This window comes from Equus quagga, chromosome 10, assembly GCF_021613505.1.
Source record: "Equus quagga isolate Etosha38 chromosome 10, UCLA_HA_Equagga_1.0, whole genome shotgun sequence".
Lineage (NCBI taxonomy): Eukaryota > Metazoa > Chordata > Mammalia > Perissodactyla > Equidae > Equus > Equus quagga.
In genome coordinates, this window is record NC_060276.1 from 15,434,022 (window position 1) to 15,450,537 (window position 16,516).

The 16,516-nt window shown below is 39.3% G+C and overlaps 1 protein-coding gene across 2 annotated transcripts in view; it reads right to left on the reverse strand.

The window, feature by feature from the left end:
• Positions 1-338: 338 nt before the first annotated feature.
• The window catches only part of SLC9A6 (solute carrier family 9 member A6), a 60,247-nt gene continuing 44,069 nt past the window's right edge, over positions 339-16,516 (reverse strand). For both annotated transcript variants that reach the window (XM_046673616.1, XM_046673615.1), the window contains 2 exons: positions 6,591-6,696; positions 339-3,036 (listed from right to left, as the gene is read on the reverse strand). In XM_046673616.1, the coding sequence (XP_046529572.1) occupies positions 2,764-3,036; positions 6,591-6,696 (379 nt within the window). In that variant the 3' untranslated portion in view covers positions 339-2,763. The remainder of the gene's footprint in view (positions 3,037-6,590; positions 6,697-16,516) is intronic.

The window sequence follows — 16,516 nt, forward strand, 5'->3', positions numbered from 1 at the left end:
CCTAAGTGCTCACAGCATTTACTCTCCCCAAATAACAGAACGAACATTTTCATGACATTATCCGTTACTAAGCTAACAGGCTACAAATCAATTTAACAGAATTCGACTGCTATGAGTCGTATTTCTTAAATGGTCCAATTGTGACCACAAGCAAATAACCCAGCCTTACACATGAGCACCAAAAAATTGCCACCCTGTCAGTTACGTTCTGTTAGGTTTCTGCTTCTTTTTTAAACATCACTCTTCCCCCGTTCCCAGTAGGTATATAGGTGGAAAAATGAATGAAGTCAGCACTCTTTCCTTCTCATTAGAATAAACTGTGACTCAAATACAGTGAGTGGTTATTTGCAAGGCTATAATTTTTTTAATGACAGATTTTCCTAAAAGAAACCACTATAACATCTGTCCAAGTACTCCAAGGGAAAACAAAAAATACATAAAGATTAAAAGTCTATCGCTTCAACAGCACATTGCCAAACACGGACAACTAGGATAAAATGCCAAGGAACCTTAAAAAATAACTTTAAAAGATGCAACGTTCAAGTCATTCAAATGGGTAGGGTCCACAAAGAACAGAAAAGCAAGTTCGAGAGCAGTTCTACTTGTGCAAGATGGTAACTCAGGCTGTACTGCATCCACGTTCACGCAGGTGGCGGAAACCAACAGATGGATGAGCAGAGTTTGTTTTTTCCTCTTCGCTTGGAGATGTGCACACAGATGAGAGGAGAGGAGAATCTTCCAGATGCTGATGTAAGCACAGCAGGCTTGGTTCCCCTTTGATAAAGTACGAAGGCAGATTGAGTTGACTCAAGCTTTATCAGTTTCCCTAAGAAAAAGTCTTATGCATGCTGAAACGGACGAGTTACTGAATTGGGCATGCTAAGTATTTACAGCCATTTTCATAAAGTGAGCTCAGTAACCTGACAGAATAAAAAAAGTAGTTGTTAATTTCTTGTATAACCTTTTACAACTTGAATAACTCCGGGGGTAAACGACACTGAAGTTCAAAGCCCCTCAAACATACATTAACAAGAAATTACTGACTGCATGAAGAGGCACACACCATATAAAATGTACACTTCATGGGGTTCCTGCATAGCAGGAAAGTCACTACCACTACAGAACAAATGGCTACGCCGACAGTTAGAGCTGCCACTCAAGGGGACGACAGCAGAATTCCCTTAAAAACCTCAAGGAGTGTTGACAACAGCACAGATACCTTTGGGGGAATAAGCTCATATTTCGTTTGGAAAGATATTTTTCATTGGAAAATTTGAACATCATGTAAACAAATCAATTTTCGAATTGGGTAAGATTTAAGGCAATGCTACTCAGACCCGAGGGGAGAAAACCCACAAAAGTTTCTATTTTCCTTCTGAAACATTAACAGGTCAGAATCGGTCAGAAGGCATCCCCCTTCCAAGTGTCCATGCACCTTTAGGTATTTTCAGCATTGCCAAATAGCATCCACTTTCATACTCTGAATGTGAAACAGGAAACTGTTATGTACTCTTCCTTGAAAACCGTAAAACAAAACACACATGGCAGCTTAGGTATTTCACGTTAAAAAGTAACAAGAAAATGAAGACAACTACACCCAGTGCACACAAAGGAGGCCCGCCTTTGCAACGAGCTCTCCAGAGCATTGTAGTTCTCTCACGCCTGACTTTGGTGTAGTGTGGAACAAACATGGATTCATAAATTAACTTTTAACATCAACTATAGACTAACGAATGACAATTAGACACAGTAAGTTCAAAAGTTTTACATTTTGCTCCTGTTTGGCTGCTAAAGAGCAGCGATTTAAATCGATATAAAAACTTCTGACCACAAAGCTCGCTATACAGATAAAGTACATAATCAAAAAGTAAGCAGCAATTGAATTTCTTACTTAAACTTATCTGGTACAGAATATTTACATATTTGGGAAGAGAGATCTCCGAAACCACCATTCTCTTTCCTCCCCTCCTGCCCTCTGCCCCTCTCCGCCCGCCCCAGTCCCTCCAAATTGAAGTCAAATGCCCAGGACTATCTACACCTGTACTTTGGCTAAGCTGGCTGGATGCGACTCCGTCTGCGGTCTCGGTCTGGAAGAAAAGAAACAAAGTCTTGGAAATCATTTGCAGCCTTCTTTTCGGAACAGCAGTGTACTGTACTCAACGAATCTGTCCTTTCCCAGCAAGGGGGAAAAGGGCCCCCGCACTTCACTCCCCAACCTGAATGGGGCAAGATCTGAATGCCATCAGCCTCTTGCGCCATAACAGGCCGCCAGAGAAAAAGGAAAGAAAAAGGTCACAACAAAGGCAGCAATGATCAACACAAGTTTCCCAACAAAGAAACCTCTCCTCCCTGGGCTCCCCCAGAAATAACACTCCTTCTTTCCTCTCCCTCCCCTCCCACAAACCAAAATGAATTCACATCACAAGAACTTGGTACTCTGGTTAAGTGTCAGGTAAATATAAGAAAGAGTAAATCTGTCACTTTTTGTACTTTAACTGAGACATAAAGCTAACGGAATACACAACATCACTGTGAAATTAACTTTCTAAAACAGATCCAGTCTACATAGTGCAGCCAATAAAACAGAAAAGGATAGTTTGCTCACAATCTGCCTTGTACAGGATATTTATATTCTTTCGATGCCATATAAATAGCATTTATACAGCTTAAACATTCAGAGACATGCACTGGGACTTTTTAGGTAGTACGAATTTCTTCACAATCACATGTGCAAATTTTACAAATCACTAAGTATTAGTAAGCTTAGGCTGGACTGTGTCTCGTATTATCTAACAAATTTAACGGGGGTTCAGAATCATCCATAGGAAGAACCAGGCGTGTTCCCCGAATGACCAGTTCGTGGTCCCCAAATGCAAGCTCCCGATCCAAGGCGTCTTCAGAACTGTTTCCTATAAATCTCCTAGGGGCACCGGATGCTGCTGATTCAGTGTTCACAGTAGAATCCCCATACGTCAAACTAATATCGCCGTCATTGAGAATAAGATCGGAGTCGTCATCTTTCAATTGCTCCTGGTTCTAAATGCAAATAAAATAAGTTTTAAGAATTGTTGGGAAATTCAAGAAACATTTCTGACAGGGAAAATGTCAAGGATTCTCTATTTAAAACCCTTCAGGGGTAGCCTGCTGCCCTCAGGATCAAGTCTAAAGTCCTTTCCTCTGCTCAGAAGACGCCATGTGACTCGGGGCTTCATCTAACGCCACCATCTGCTCTTGCCACCCACAGCCCCACCGTGGGCCCGCCGGACTGCACTGCTGACGGTTGTCCAAATCTCTCCTGCTTTCTCGTACCTCCTGTGCCCTCTGCCCTCCTTCACGTGACCAGACCCTACTTATCACTGAGGTCTCAGCTCAAAAGTCATTTTCTCCCGGAAGTTTTCCTTGATCTTCCAAGGCTAGCTTACATGTCCCCACTGTGTTCTCCCCTCGCATCCTGTACTTATCCCTCTCCTGGAGTGGCACTTTCCTTTGTATCATACCTGCATGCGTACTGGTCTGGTCCACACACCATCTCCCGCTAGACCCTCAGTCCCTGCTTTGCTGCAGCCCAACTACTTAGCAGTTTGGGACACACAGAGAGTATTCACCAAGATTCAACTGATTACTGAATGCATTTGTATAAATGAAGCTTTAACTTTTGTATTAACAGTGCCTAGAAATACAGTATCACCCAACTATATTCAATCCTCATCGCATACTTGTCTCCCAACTCACTAACCTTTGGTTCTAACGGAAACTTTGCGGCCAAAAACAGTATAATTAAATAAAGTTCTACAAAAAAGAAAAAAGTCAAGCATATATAGTGCCATTTTGGTAAGTAAAAAATGTACATGTGCACAGAAAAGTCTGGAAGGGTATTTAACAAAATGATGATAATGAGCTCTGCATGATAGGATTGCTAGTGATTTTTATTTTTTTAGGTTTCTGTATTATCTGAAATTTTATGGTAATGAGTACATGTTACTTTTAAAAATCAGAAAGTCGTTTTTTCTAACGTAAAGAGTAAAAATCATTGCAAACACTCATATTGATGCAGCAAAAAAGTCTGTTGACAAATACTCCCTGAGGGAAGTAGAGCCAATAGAAACATCTTACATCCAGCTCTCCTATCCTGGATGTTTGAAAATTTAAGATCTGTCTAAGTTAAATAGATTCAAGAGACTATTAGACAAACATAATAAAAAATTTTCTCTTGCTAGAAATTTGCCTAAATACTCAAAGACAAAGACATGTGAATTAAAAAGCAAACAAACCCATTCCACCAACCAGCCATGATCCCTTCCTGCCCAATCTAGCTCTAACACTAAGTCTGACGAGTGTCCATCACTGAATTCAGCAACAGTCACAACAGAACTCTTGGCATCTTCACGCATCAGCAGGAGCTCTTCAGCACCTTCTAATGTCTTTATTAAGTTTGAGGTTTGGGGCAATATCTATCAAATTCAAAATGCATATGCCTTTTGCCCCACCAATTTAATCTTTAAAATCTCTTCTGTTTACCTTTATATACTTGGGTAAATTTATATGTACAAGGATATTCACTGTAAACACTGTTTGTAATAAAAAAGCAAAGGAAACAACTTAAAGTTCTATCCATAGGAGATTGATGAAATCACTCTCGGCATAGCCACACTATGCAGCCTCGAATAAAGAGCAGGTAACGGACCTCCTGTACGCACAGAAAGCTATCCATGATGCATCACTAAGTGAAAAAAGCAAGTAGCAGAACAATACACTTATTATGAGCTCACTTGGGTAAGACAATCTGCACTAAGCGCTTCACAAAGACTGCCTCCGGGGCATGTGGGGGAGAAGGGGGGCGGCTTTTATTTTTCACTTTGTACATTCCATACTGTTTCAATATCTGGCCACAAGCATGTTCCTTTTCTAACTAAAAAAACAGTTAATGACAACAAAAAATAACATTAAAAAGTTAAGTCTTATGGTCGTTACAGGTTACATTGCATCCCCCCAAAAGAGGTTGAAATCCTAACCCCCAGCACCTGGGAATGTGACCTCATGGAAACGGGTCTCTGTAGATGATCAAGTTACGATGAGGCCATTAATGTGGGCCCTGATCCAACATAACTGGTGGGTGTCCTTATAAAAAGAGGAAACGTGGAGACAGACACAGACATACACACACACACACACACACAGGGAGAACACCAAGTGAAGATGAAGACAGAGATGTGTGTGATGCTTCTGCAAGCCAAGGAATACCAAAGATGGCCAGCAAACCACCAGAAGCTGGGGAAAGGCATGGGACAGATTCTCTCTCACAGCCCTCAGAAGGAACCCACCCTGACCTTAGACTTCTAGCCTCCAAAACTGTGGGACAATACATTTCTGTTGTTCCGCCACTCCGTTTGTGGTACTTTGTTATGGCAGCCCTGAGAAACTAACACAACAATGTTGTTTTTTGCTATATTCCACAGGACACACAGCCGTTGTGGAACTGTTGGCTCTTGATGCTGGTGAATGGGTCTCTGGAATCTAAGAGCCAAAGCCCTCTGCACAGAGCCACATGGGCACACGGCACAGAAGGAATGGCGACTGTGCTTGAGGGGAGCCTGGGCAATGCGGGAGGGAAAGACAAGAGAACACGGGCTGTCCCTCCCACTCCACCAGTACAATCTGCCAGAAACGTGCACTGACTCAACGTAACCCAAAGCTGCAGGCATTCCTCCCCGATCCCGGTGCCACTCCAACTAGGTCTACTCTTCTCCATCCAGTCTCTGTGGGATCTGCGCTAACACACGACATTGCAGGTCACAGGGGACTGGGAGGCGCATGTCTGCACTGCTTCACCACAGCCTCGTTTCTCTTCTCAAGGTGTTGCGTCAGAGTAGTCAAGATTGGTGGGTTTTGTTGACATGAGCACTTTATTTGATGCCACAGATTATTTTTGAAAGGTTGAGTTAGAAGCAAAGATTTTAAAAAGAAGAACTTGAAAAATGAAAAGTTCATCTTTTAAAATAAAGGCAGGTTGGCTTTTGTCATTTCTTTCTTTGTTGCAATACTTGCCGGATCACTAATCCTGTGTTGGCAGCTAAGGAAAAAATATGGAACCTAGATTATATCTCAGTATGCTCCCGCCTCTCAGCAGTGTGGAACCCACGTAGGTAAACTTTCCCTAATATCCAAAAGTCGGTAGGCATGAAATAAAAGACCATCTGTTGCACTTCAGGGGCACTATTAATCTTCTTAACATGACTGTGACAACTCTACTTTATAGATTAAAACATACGCATTTGTACTGAGCTGAGGCCACATGACTGCAAATAAATGAAAACCAGCAGGGAAACAGAATTATCTACTAAAATCACTGACAGTAAGATGAGGTACGATTCTATATCTGTTTTCAAATGATGTTTCAAAGGCTGTGAATTATATTTATAGATTTCAATATATTTTCTGGCTGAGCAAAATGTGCTTATAGTCCCTCTCATGGATTTTATACCTTAAAGGCGAGTAAAACCAAAGCAAACCAAAGCAAACCAGTAGCCCATCCACAGAGCAGATAAATTTAACTTAATGAAGAATTTAGGTTTTGGATAAAACCAACTTACTTCGTAAGCCTGGGGGCTGGTTAGGCATCTCGCAATGGGTCCACAGCAGGCAGGGAGTGTTGTCGTAAGAGGAGGCCCACTGTGCGTCAGCAGGGGCTTCAGATAGCTGTGCTGGTTAAGGAAGAGCTGCATTCCTTTCTTCACAAATTTAAAAGAACAATTTATTTGAGAACACCCACTGTCACAGTGTACCTACCACTTCAGAGGACAGCAAAGGGCGTTCACGTATGTTGTCTCATTTTATCACCATGTTACGTAAGTGAGATAGCAAATGGAGATTTTATTATCATCTCTATTTCGCAGATATGGTAGCTGAGGCTCAGAGAAGTCAATGATCCACCTGAAGTCATACAACGAAGTAAATGGAGGACCAATACTCGAACCCAGACTGGTTTGATTCCAAATCCTATGCCCTTTCCGCTACATCATATTGCCTTTCTGATTTTACTAAAACCACAAGGAAGACAAAATCACTCTCAGTTTAGCACTGAAGGATATATGGAAGAAAGTAAAGAATGACAAAAGTCAGAAAAAGAGATTAAATATTCCAGTAGTAGAATACAGTAATAGAGATGGTTTCAATCACTTATTGTGGATTCAGCTGGTCTCTTGAATGAACTGAAACTTGAGCATCAAAGGAAATTCAAGTCTAAAAACATTTTTAAAAATTATGTGTCATCAGTTCCTCTATCATAGACTCTCATTTCAATATTCATTTATTCTCCAAAAAACAAAAATAAAAACAGATGTGCTAATATATATGATACTTGGAAGGAAAAAAGAATCACAAGAAAAAGTAGAGAAAAGAAGAAAGACACGTATACATATCCTCTATTTTCTAAAATTACAACCAAAGATTGTTCTCAATTAAAAATGAAGAAGTCAGAGAAAATGTCTTTAATTCCCATATTTATAAATTCTAAGTAAAGATTAAAATCCTCTATATAAATTCACTTATATACTTTATAAAATATCTGGCCACACAAAACGACTGAAAACCTGGAAACTACCAGGTCTTAGTCTAGTGGTACTTGATATCACAGTACTGAGGCTAGCAAGTCTTGATGTTTAACTCTATAAGAACAAATTCCTTAAAAACCAAAACTTACCAAATATTGACAAGAGAAAAGAAAGAAAAATCTGAATAGTCTTATATCTATTAAGGAAATTAAAAACCTCCTTATACAAAACACTCTAGGCACACGTGGCTTTGCTGGTAAATCTTCCCAGCATATAAGGAAGAAATAATACCAATCCTCCAGAAAATACAAAAATTTTTCCCCGTGAATTTTATAAAGCCAGCATAATCTTGTTACAGAAACTTGACAAGGACATTACAAGGAAAAAAATATCACAAACCAAATCTCTCATGAAAATAGACTCAAAAATCAGACACAAAATATTAGCGAGTTAAATCCAGTGATGTACACAAAGGATAAAACATCATGACCAAGTTGTATTTGTTCCAGTGACACAAGATTGGTTTAACAATCAATCAATGAAAATCAGCATAACAATAGATTACAGGAGAAAAAAATAAACATATGAACATCTTAACTGACGCAAAGCATCTGATAACATTCAATACCTGTTCATGATAAAAACTCTCAGTAGACTAGAAATAGAAGGGAATATTCTTACCTTTATAAAGGATATCTCAAAAACTTACAGCTAACATCATACTTAATGGTGAAATATTGAAAAACTTCCCCCTGAGGTCAGGAATAAGACAAGAATGCCCACTATCATCACTTATATTCAACATTGTACTGGAGTGGTCCAGGCAGTATAATAAGACATGAAAAAGAAATGTAAGGTATTGGAAAAGAAAAAATAAAATGTTATTATTCACTTGATTTTCTGTATAGAAAATAAAAAATAATCTACAAATTATTAGAAATAGTAAGTGAACTTAACAAGATTGCTGGATACATGGTCAATATATAAAAATGCAATTGTCTATATATTAAGAGTAAACAAGTAGAAAATAAATACCATTTGCAATAGCATCAAAAATATCAAGTACTTAGGGATAAATAAATGAAAGATGTGCAAGACTTGTCACTGAAAACTACAAAACATTAATGAAGAAATCAAAGATCGAAATAAATGGAGTTATATACTATATTCATGAATCAGAAGACTCAATATTGTTAAGATGTCAGTTCTCTTAAAATTCATCTGTAGATCTAATACAGACCTAATAAAACTGCCAGTGGGTTGTGTGCGTGTGTGTGTGTGAGTATATGTGTGTATGTATAGAAAATGACAAGCTGTTTCTAAAATTTAGATGAAAGTGCAATGTACATAAAACAGTCAAGGAAATACTAAAGAATAACAAAACCGTAGGATTTCCCCTATTGAATAGCAAAACTTATTACAAAGTACAATCATTAGCAGGGTGTTGTATTTATGTAAAAATAGACAAATAGAAAAGAGAGTCCAGAAACAAACCCCCACTTATATAGCCAAGTGATTTACACCAAAGCTCCACTGTAAATCAGTGGGCTAAGGATGGTATTTTCAATAAATGGTGCTGTCAGTTGAATACTCGTACGGAAAAAAGTAAGTCTTGAACCGTACCTCACACCATACACAAAAATTAATTTGTGATGGATTGAAGACTTAAATATGACATCTAAAAAAACCCACACTTTTAGAAGAAAATGCAGGAAAATATTTTCATGACTTTGGATATAAAAGATTTAAGACACAAAAAGCGCTAACCATAAAAGAAAAAATTAATAAAGAAACCTTATTAAAATGAAGAAGTTCTGTTCCTCAAAAGACAGGATTATGAAAACTAAATGGTGAACTACAGATTAGGAGAAGATAGTCACAATACATAACACCAAGAAAAAACTGAATTCAGGAATATAGAAAGAACTATAAGTTGCTAAGAAAAAGATAAGAGACACGTCAAGAATGTGGCGTAGGTGGACTCTGAACTCACCTCCTCCCACGGACACAACCAATTTACAACTACTCTGGGAACAATTACCCCTAAAAGAGAACTGAAAACTGGATAAAAAGAACCCCTGCCAACAAGGGACAGTCCTGATTGAGGTGGAAGAGGCAGAAATTTCTTTCTGGAGAGGAAAAAAGCCACTGTCACAAGCCACAGCACTTCATGGCTGGCCAGGAGCAATCCTAAGGTATACAGCCTTCCCTGGAGGGAATGGGGGACCTGAGCGGGGTAACGTTACTGCTATAAGCTTCCTTTGGACTCAGCACAACTGAGACGAGTGTCATAATATCTGGCTTTGCTGGCTATTAACTACAATGGGGGATACCCCAGAAAAGCTATTGGACATAAGGGGAAATAAAGCCAGCTCTTACAGGGTCCATGCACAAATTCATCCATTTCAGAAAGCAACCTACAATCACCAGAAAGTAAGGTGCACAGTCCTTTGGTGAAAAGAGACTCACCTCATAGGCTCTGGCATCTCGGTAAGAGGTGAGAATCCTCCAGGGACTGAGACATTGGTGGCAGCCATTATTGTCAGCTAGTACAGGTGTGCAGACACAGATGCTGGCAGACACCATTGGAGTTCTTCCCCTGGCCTGTTAGCCCAGGGTCTGCCCCACCCCCTAGAGCACCGATTTAATCCAGCTGAACAAGGGCAGGCAGCCCACCCTAGGGACTGGCTCCACCCAACAGCCCCACCCTCAGGCGACTTGTCAGCCTCATTAGACTGGGTGTTTGGATCCTCTGCAGGCAGGCAAGTGGGTCTGCCTCTGTAGGGGAGGGCATGTGAGAGGTGCAGGTGTAGTGTGTGGGGCACTGGCAGAGTGTGTGAGAATTCTTCAGTGGGGGGATTGGGTCTGCTTCAAGGGCTCAGGGCACGAGCATGGGGCAGGACTGTGTTGATGGTGCATGTGACCCTGTCAGCGGTGGGGCTTGACAGCTACAGACTTGTGCTTCTCAAACAGCTACATACGGGATCATCCCCACTTTCTAAAGCATGAAACAATTGGGTGCTCCCTTGCCTGGGGACAGCCCCACTCAGCTGCAATTGTAAGAGAGCTCAATAGCATTGCAGGCCTGAGGCCTACAACAAATGTAAGCCCCTGAGCCTAGCAACCAGCCAGGCTGGGGGCCTAATCAACAGAAATACTGCAACAGGAACGTGCTATTAGACCTTGTAGCCAACTGTGCTGGTGCTTCCCATGCCCAACAAAGTGACTGAAGGGTCCAGAGCAGGAACTCTCAGCTGAGCATTACAACCAGCTGGCTGGGTGACAGCCTAGACTCCCTGTGCACCTGCAGCAAGAGCAACCCCGCCACAACAGAAGGACACGTGTAGCCCAAACAGGGGACACTCCTGGAACATATGGAACTGGTTATGAGAGGGAAGCACACTGCTAGGCCTCATAAGGCATCTCGTACATAAGGCCACGTCTCCAAGATTGGGAGACATAGCTGACCTACCTAATACACAGATATAAACACAGAGAAAGAAGCAAAATGAGGAGGCAAAGAAATAGGTTCTAAGTAAGAGAACAGGACAAAACCCCAGGAAAAGAACTAAATGAAACAGAAATAAACAATCTACTCGACAAAGAGTTCAAACAAAAAGTCATAAAGATGCTCACTGATCTTGGGAGAAGAATGGATGAACACAGTGAGAATGTCAACAAATAACTGGAAAATATCAGAAATGAAGAATACAATACTGGAAATGAAAAATTCACTAGAGGGACTCAACAGCAGAGTAGATGATACAGAATAATAGATCAGCAAGCTGGACGAAAGACTAGAGGAAATTACCCAAGCTGAACAGATAAAAGAAAAAAGAACTAAAAAGGATGAGAACAGTCTGAGGGTAGTCTGCGACAACATCAAGCACACTAACATTCATGTTATGGCTGTCCCAGAAGGAGAAGAGAGAGACAAAGGGGCAGAGAATCTATTTGAAGAAATAATAGCTGAAAACTTTCCTAACCTAAGGAAGGAAACAAACATCCAAGTACAGGAAGCACAGAGAGCAGCAAACAAGATAAACCCAAAGAGGCCCATGCCAAGACACATTATAATTAAAATGTCCAAAAGTAAAGATAAAGAGAGAATCCTAAAAGCTGCAAGAGAAAGGCAATAAGTGACATACAAAGGAAATCCCGTAAGGCTATCAGCTGACTTCTCCGCAGAAACCTTACAGGCTAGAAGGGAGTGGCATGATACATTTAAAGTGCTGAAAGGAAAAAACCTACAGCCGCCAAGAATACTCTACTGGCAAGATTATCATTCAGAATGGAAGGAGAGATAAAGAGTTTCCCAGACAAGCAAAAATTAAAGGAGTTTATCACCAAGAAACCAGTTTTACAGAAATGCTAAAGGGACTTAAGTGGGAAAGAGAAGACCACAAATTACAATAAGAAAATCATCCCAAATAAGGCAATAAAATCACTGATAAAGGCAAATATACAGTAAAGTTAGCAGATCAACCACCCATGAAGATAATATAAAGGTCAAAAGACAAAAGTACTAAAATTACCTATTTCCATGATAAGAGGGTAATGGATACACACACAAAAAGAGGCTGGAAATGATATCAAAAACATAAAATGTGGGAGGAGAAGGGTAAAAGTGTAGAGCTTTTAGAAAAGGTCAAATTAAAGAGACCATCAACTGAATATAGATTGCTACATACGTAGGTTATTATAAATGAACCTCATCATAATCACAAACCAGAAACCTATAATACACAAAAAATTAAGAGAAAGGAACCCAAAAATAATACTAAAGAAAACCATCAAAGCACAAGGGAAGAGAGCAGGAGAAGAAGAAAGGAACAGAGAAGAATTAATAAAACACCCAGAAAAAAAGTAACAAAATGGCAATAATTATGTACACACTTATGAATAGCTACTTTAAATGTCAATGGACTAAATGCTCCAATCAAAAGGTATAAGGTGGCTGACTGCAAAAAAAACAAGACCCATATATATGCTGCGTACAAGAGACACACTTCAGACCTAAAGACACAAACTGAAAGTGAAGGGATGGAAAAAGATACTCCATGCAAATGGCAATGAAAAGAAAGCTGGGGTAGCAATCCTTATATCAGACAAAATAGATGTTAAAATAAAAACTGTAGCGAGAGACAAATAAGGGCACTACATACTGATAAAGGGAACAATCCAAAAAGAGGAAAACATTTGTGAATAGCTATGCACCCAACATAGGAGCACCTAAATATATAAAGCAATTACTAACAGACATAAAAGGAGAAACAGATAGTAACACAATAACAGTAGGGGACTTTAACACTCCACTTACACCAATGCATAGATGATCCAAACAGAAGATCAATAAGGAAACATTGACCTTAAACAACACAACATACCAGATGGACTTAGTAGATATATACAGAACATTCCATCCAAAAACCACAGAATACACATTCTTTTCAAATGCCACTTGGAATATTCTCCAGGATGGATCACATATTAGGCCACAAAACAAGTCTCAATAAATTTAAGAAGACTGAAATAATACTAAACAACTTTTCTGACCACAAATGTAGGAAACTAGAAATCAACTACAGGAAGAAAATCAGAAAAGCCACAAATATGTGGAGATTAAACAAAATGCTACTGAACGACGATTGGGTCAATGAAGAAATCAAAGGAGAAATCAAACCATACCTGGAGATAAAAGAAAATAAAAATACAACATGCCAAAACTTATGGGATATGGCAAAAGTGGCTGGTTCTAAGAGGGAAGTTTATAACAATACAGGCCTACCTCAACAAACAAGAAAAATCTCAAACGAACAACCTAACAGTGCACCTAAAGGAACTGGAAAAAGAACAAAGCCCAAAATCAGTAGAAGGAAGGAAATAATAAAAATCGGAGCAGAAATAAATGAAATAGAGACTAAAAAAACAATAGGAAAAAATCAATGAAACCAAGAGCTGGTTCTTTGCAAAGATAAACAAAATTGACAAACCTTTTGCTAGACTCACCAAGAAAAAAAGGGAGAATTCTTGGGGCTGGCCCCGTGGCCGAGTGGTTAAGTTCGCACGCTCTGTTGCAGGCGGCCCAGTGTTTCGTTGGTTCGAGTTCTGGGCGCGGACATGGCATTACTCATCAAACCACGCTGAGGAAGCGTCCCACATGCCACAACTAGAAGGACCCACAACGAAGAATATACAACTATGTACTGGGGGGCTTTGGGGAGAAAAAGGAAAAATAAAATCTCAAAAAAAAAGAAGTCTCAAATAAATAAAATCAGAAATGAAAGTTGAGAAATTACAACAGACACCTCAGAAACACAAAAGATTATGAGAATACTATGAAAAGCTATATGTCAACAAATTGCATAATCTAGAAGAAATGGATAAATTCTTAGAATCATACAACTGTCCAAAATTAAATCAAGAAGAAATACACAATTGGAATAGACCAATCAGCAGTAAGGAGATTGAAAGAACAATCAAAAACCTCCCAAAAAATAAAAGTCCAGGACTAGATGGCTTCCCAGGTGAATTCTACCAAACATGCAAAGAAGATTTAATATCTACCCTTTTCAAACTCTTCCAAAAAATTGAAGAGGAGGGGAAGCTTCCTAACTCCTTCTACAAAGCCAACACCACCCTGATACCAAAACCAGACAGAGACAACACAAAAAAAGAACATTACAGGCCAACATCACTGATGAACATTGATGCAAAAACTTCAACAGAATACTAGCAAATCAAATACAGCAATACATTAAAAAGATCATACACCATGATCAAGTGGGATTCATTCCAGGGACGCAGGGATGGTTCAATATCCACAAATCAATCAACATGATACACCACATTAACAAAATGAAGAATAAAAATCACATGACCATCTCAATAGATGCAGAGAAAGCATTTGACAAGATACAGCATCCATTTCTGATAAAAACTCTGAATACAACGGGTATAGGAGGAAAGTATTTTAACATAATAAAGGCCATACGACAAACCCATAGCTAATATCATTCTCAATGGAGAAAAACTGAAAGCTATCCCTCTAAGAACAGGAACCAGACAAGGATGCACACTTTGCCCACTCTTATTTAACACTGTATTGGAAGTCCTAGCCAGAGCAATCAGACAAGAAATAGAAATAAAAGGGATCCACACTGAAAGGAAGAAGTGAAATTGTCACTATTTGCAGATGACATGACTTTATATATATGAAAACCCTAAAGAATCCACCAAAAAAACTTTTAGAGATAATAAATGAATACAGTAAAGTTGCAGGAGACAAAATTAACATACAAAAATCAGTTGTGTTTTGGGGCCGGCTCCGTGGCTGAGTGGTTAAGTTTGTGTGCTCTGCTGCGGCAGCCCAGGGTTCAGATCCTGGGCGCGGACATGGCACCGCTCGTCAGGCTACATTGAGGCAGCGTCCCACATGCCACAACTAGAAGGACCTGCAACTAAGATATACAACTATCTACAGGGGGGTTTGGGAAGATAAAGCAGAAAAAAAAAAGAAGATTGGCAACAGTTGTTAGCTCAGGTGCCAATCTTTAAAAAAAAAAATCAGTTGTGTTTCTACACTAACAACGAAGTAGTAGAAACAGAAATTAAGAATAGAATCCCATTTACAATTGCAACAAAAAGAATAAAATACCTAGGAATAAACTTAACCAAAGAGGTGAAAGATCTGTACAATGAAAATTATAAAACATTGTTGAAAGAAATTGAAGAAGACACAAAGAAAGGTAAAGATAGTCCATGCTCTTCATTTGGAAGAATTACCATAGTTTAAATGTCCATACTTTCTAAAGCAATCTACAGATTCAATGCAATCCCTATCAAAGTTTCAACAACATTTTTCACAGAAATCGAACAAAGAACCCTAAAATATATGTGGAACAACAAAAGACCCCAAATAGCCAAAGGAACCCTGAAAAAAGAACAAAGCTGAGGCATCCCACTCCCTGATTTCAAAATATGCTACAAAGCTATAGTCACCAAACAGCATGGTACTGGCATAAAAACAGACACACAGATCAATGGATCAGAATCGAGAGCCCAGAAATAAACCCACATATCTATGGACAGCTAATTTTCAACAAGGGAGCCAAGAGCACACAAGGAGAAAGGAAAGTCTATTCAATAAACGGTGTTCAGAAAACTGGGCAGCCACATGCAAAAGAAAGAAAGTAGACCATTATCTTACACCATACACAAAAATTAACTCATAATGGATTAAAGACTTGAATGTAAGACCTGAAACCATGAAACTTCTAGAAGAAAACACAGGCAGTACGCTCTTTGACATTGGTCTGAACAGCATATTTTCAAGTACGATGTCTGGGCAAGGGAAACAATAGAAAAAATAAACAAATGGGACTACATCAAACTAAAAATCTTCTGCACAGCAAAGGAAACCATCAACAAAACAAAAAGACAACCTAACAACTAGGAGAAAATATTTGCAAACCATATATCTGATAAGGGGTTAATATCCAAAATATATAAAGAACTCATACATTTCAACAACAAAAAAACTAACAACCCAATTTAAAAAATGGGCAAAAGATCTGAACAGACATTTCTCCAAAGAAGATATACAGATGGCCAACAGGCACATGAAAGGATCTTCAACATTGTTAACTATCAGGGAAATGCAAATCAAAACTACAATGAAATATCACCTCACTCCCGTCAGAATGGTTATAATTAACAAGACAGGAAACAAGAAGTGTTGGAGAGGATGTAGAGAGAAGGGAACTCTCATACACTGCTGGTGGGAGTGCAAACTGGTGCAGCTACTATGGAAAGCAGTACGGAGATTCCTCAAAAAATTAAGAATAGAACTACCATATGATCCAGCTATTCTACTGCTGGGTATTTATCCAAAGAACATGAAAAGACGAATGTGTAAAGATACATACACCCCTATGTTGATCGCAGCATTGTTCACAATAGCCAAG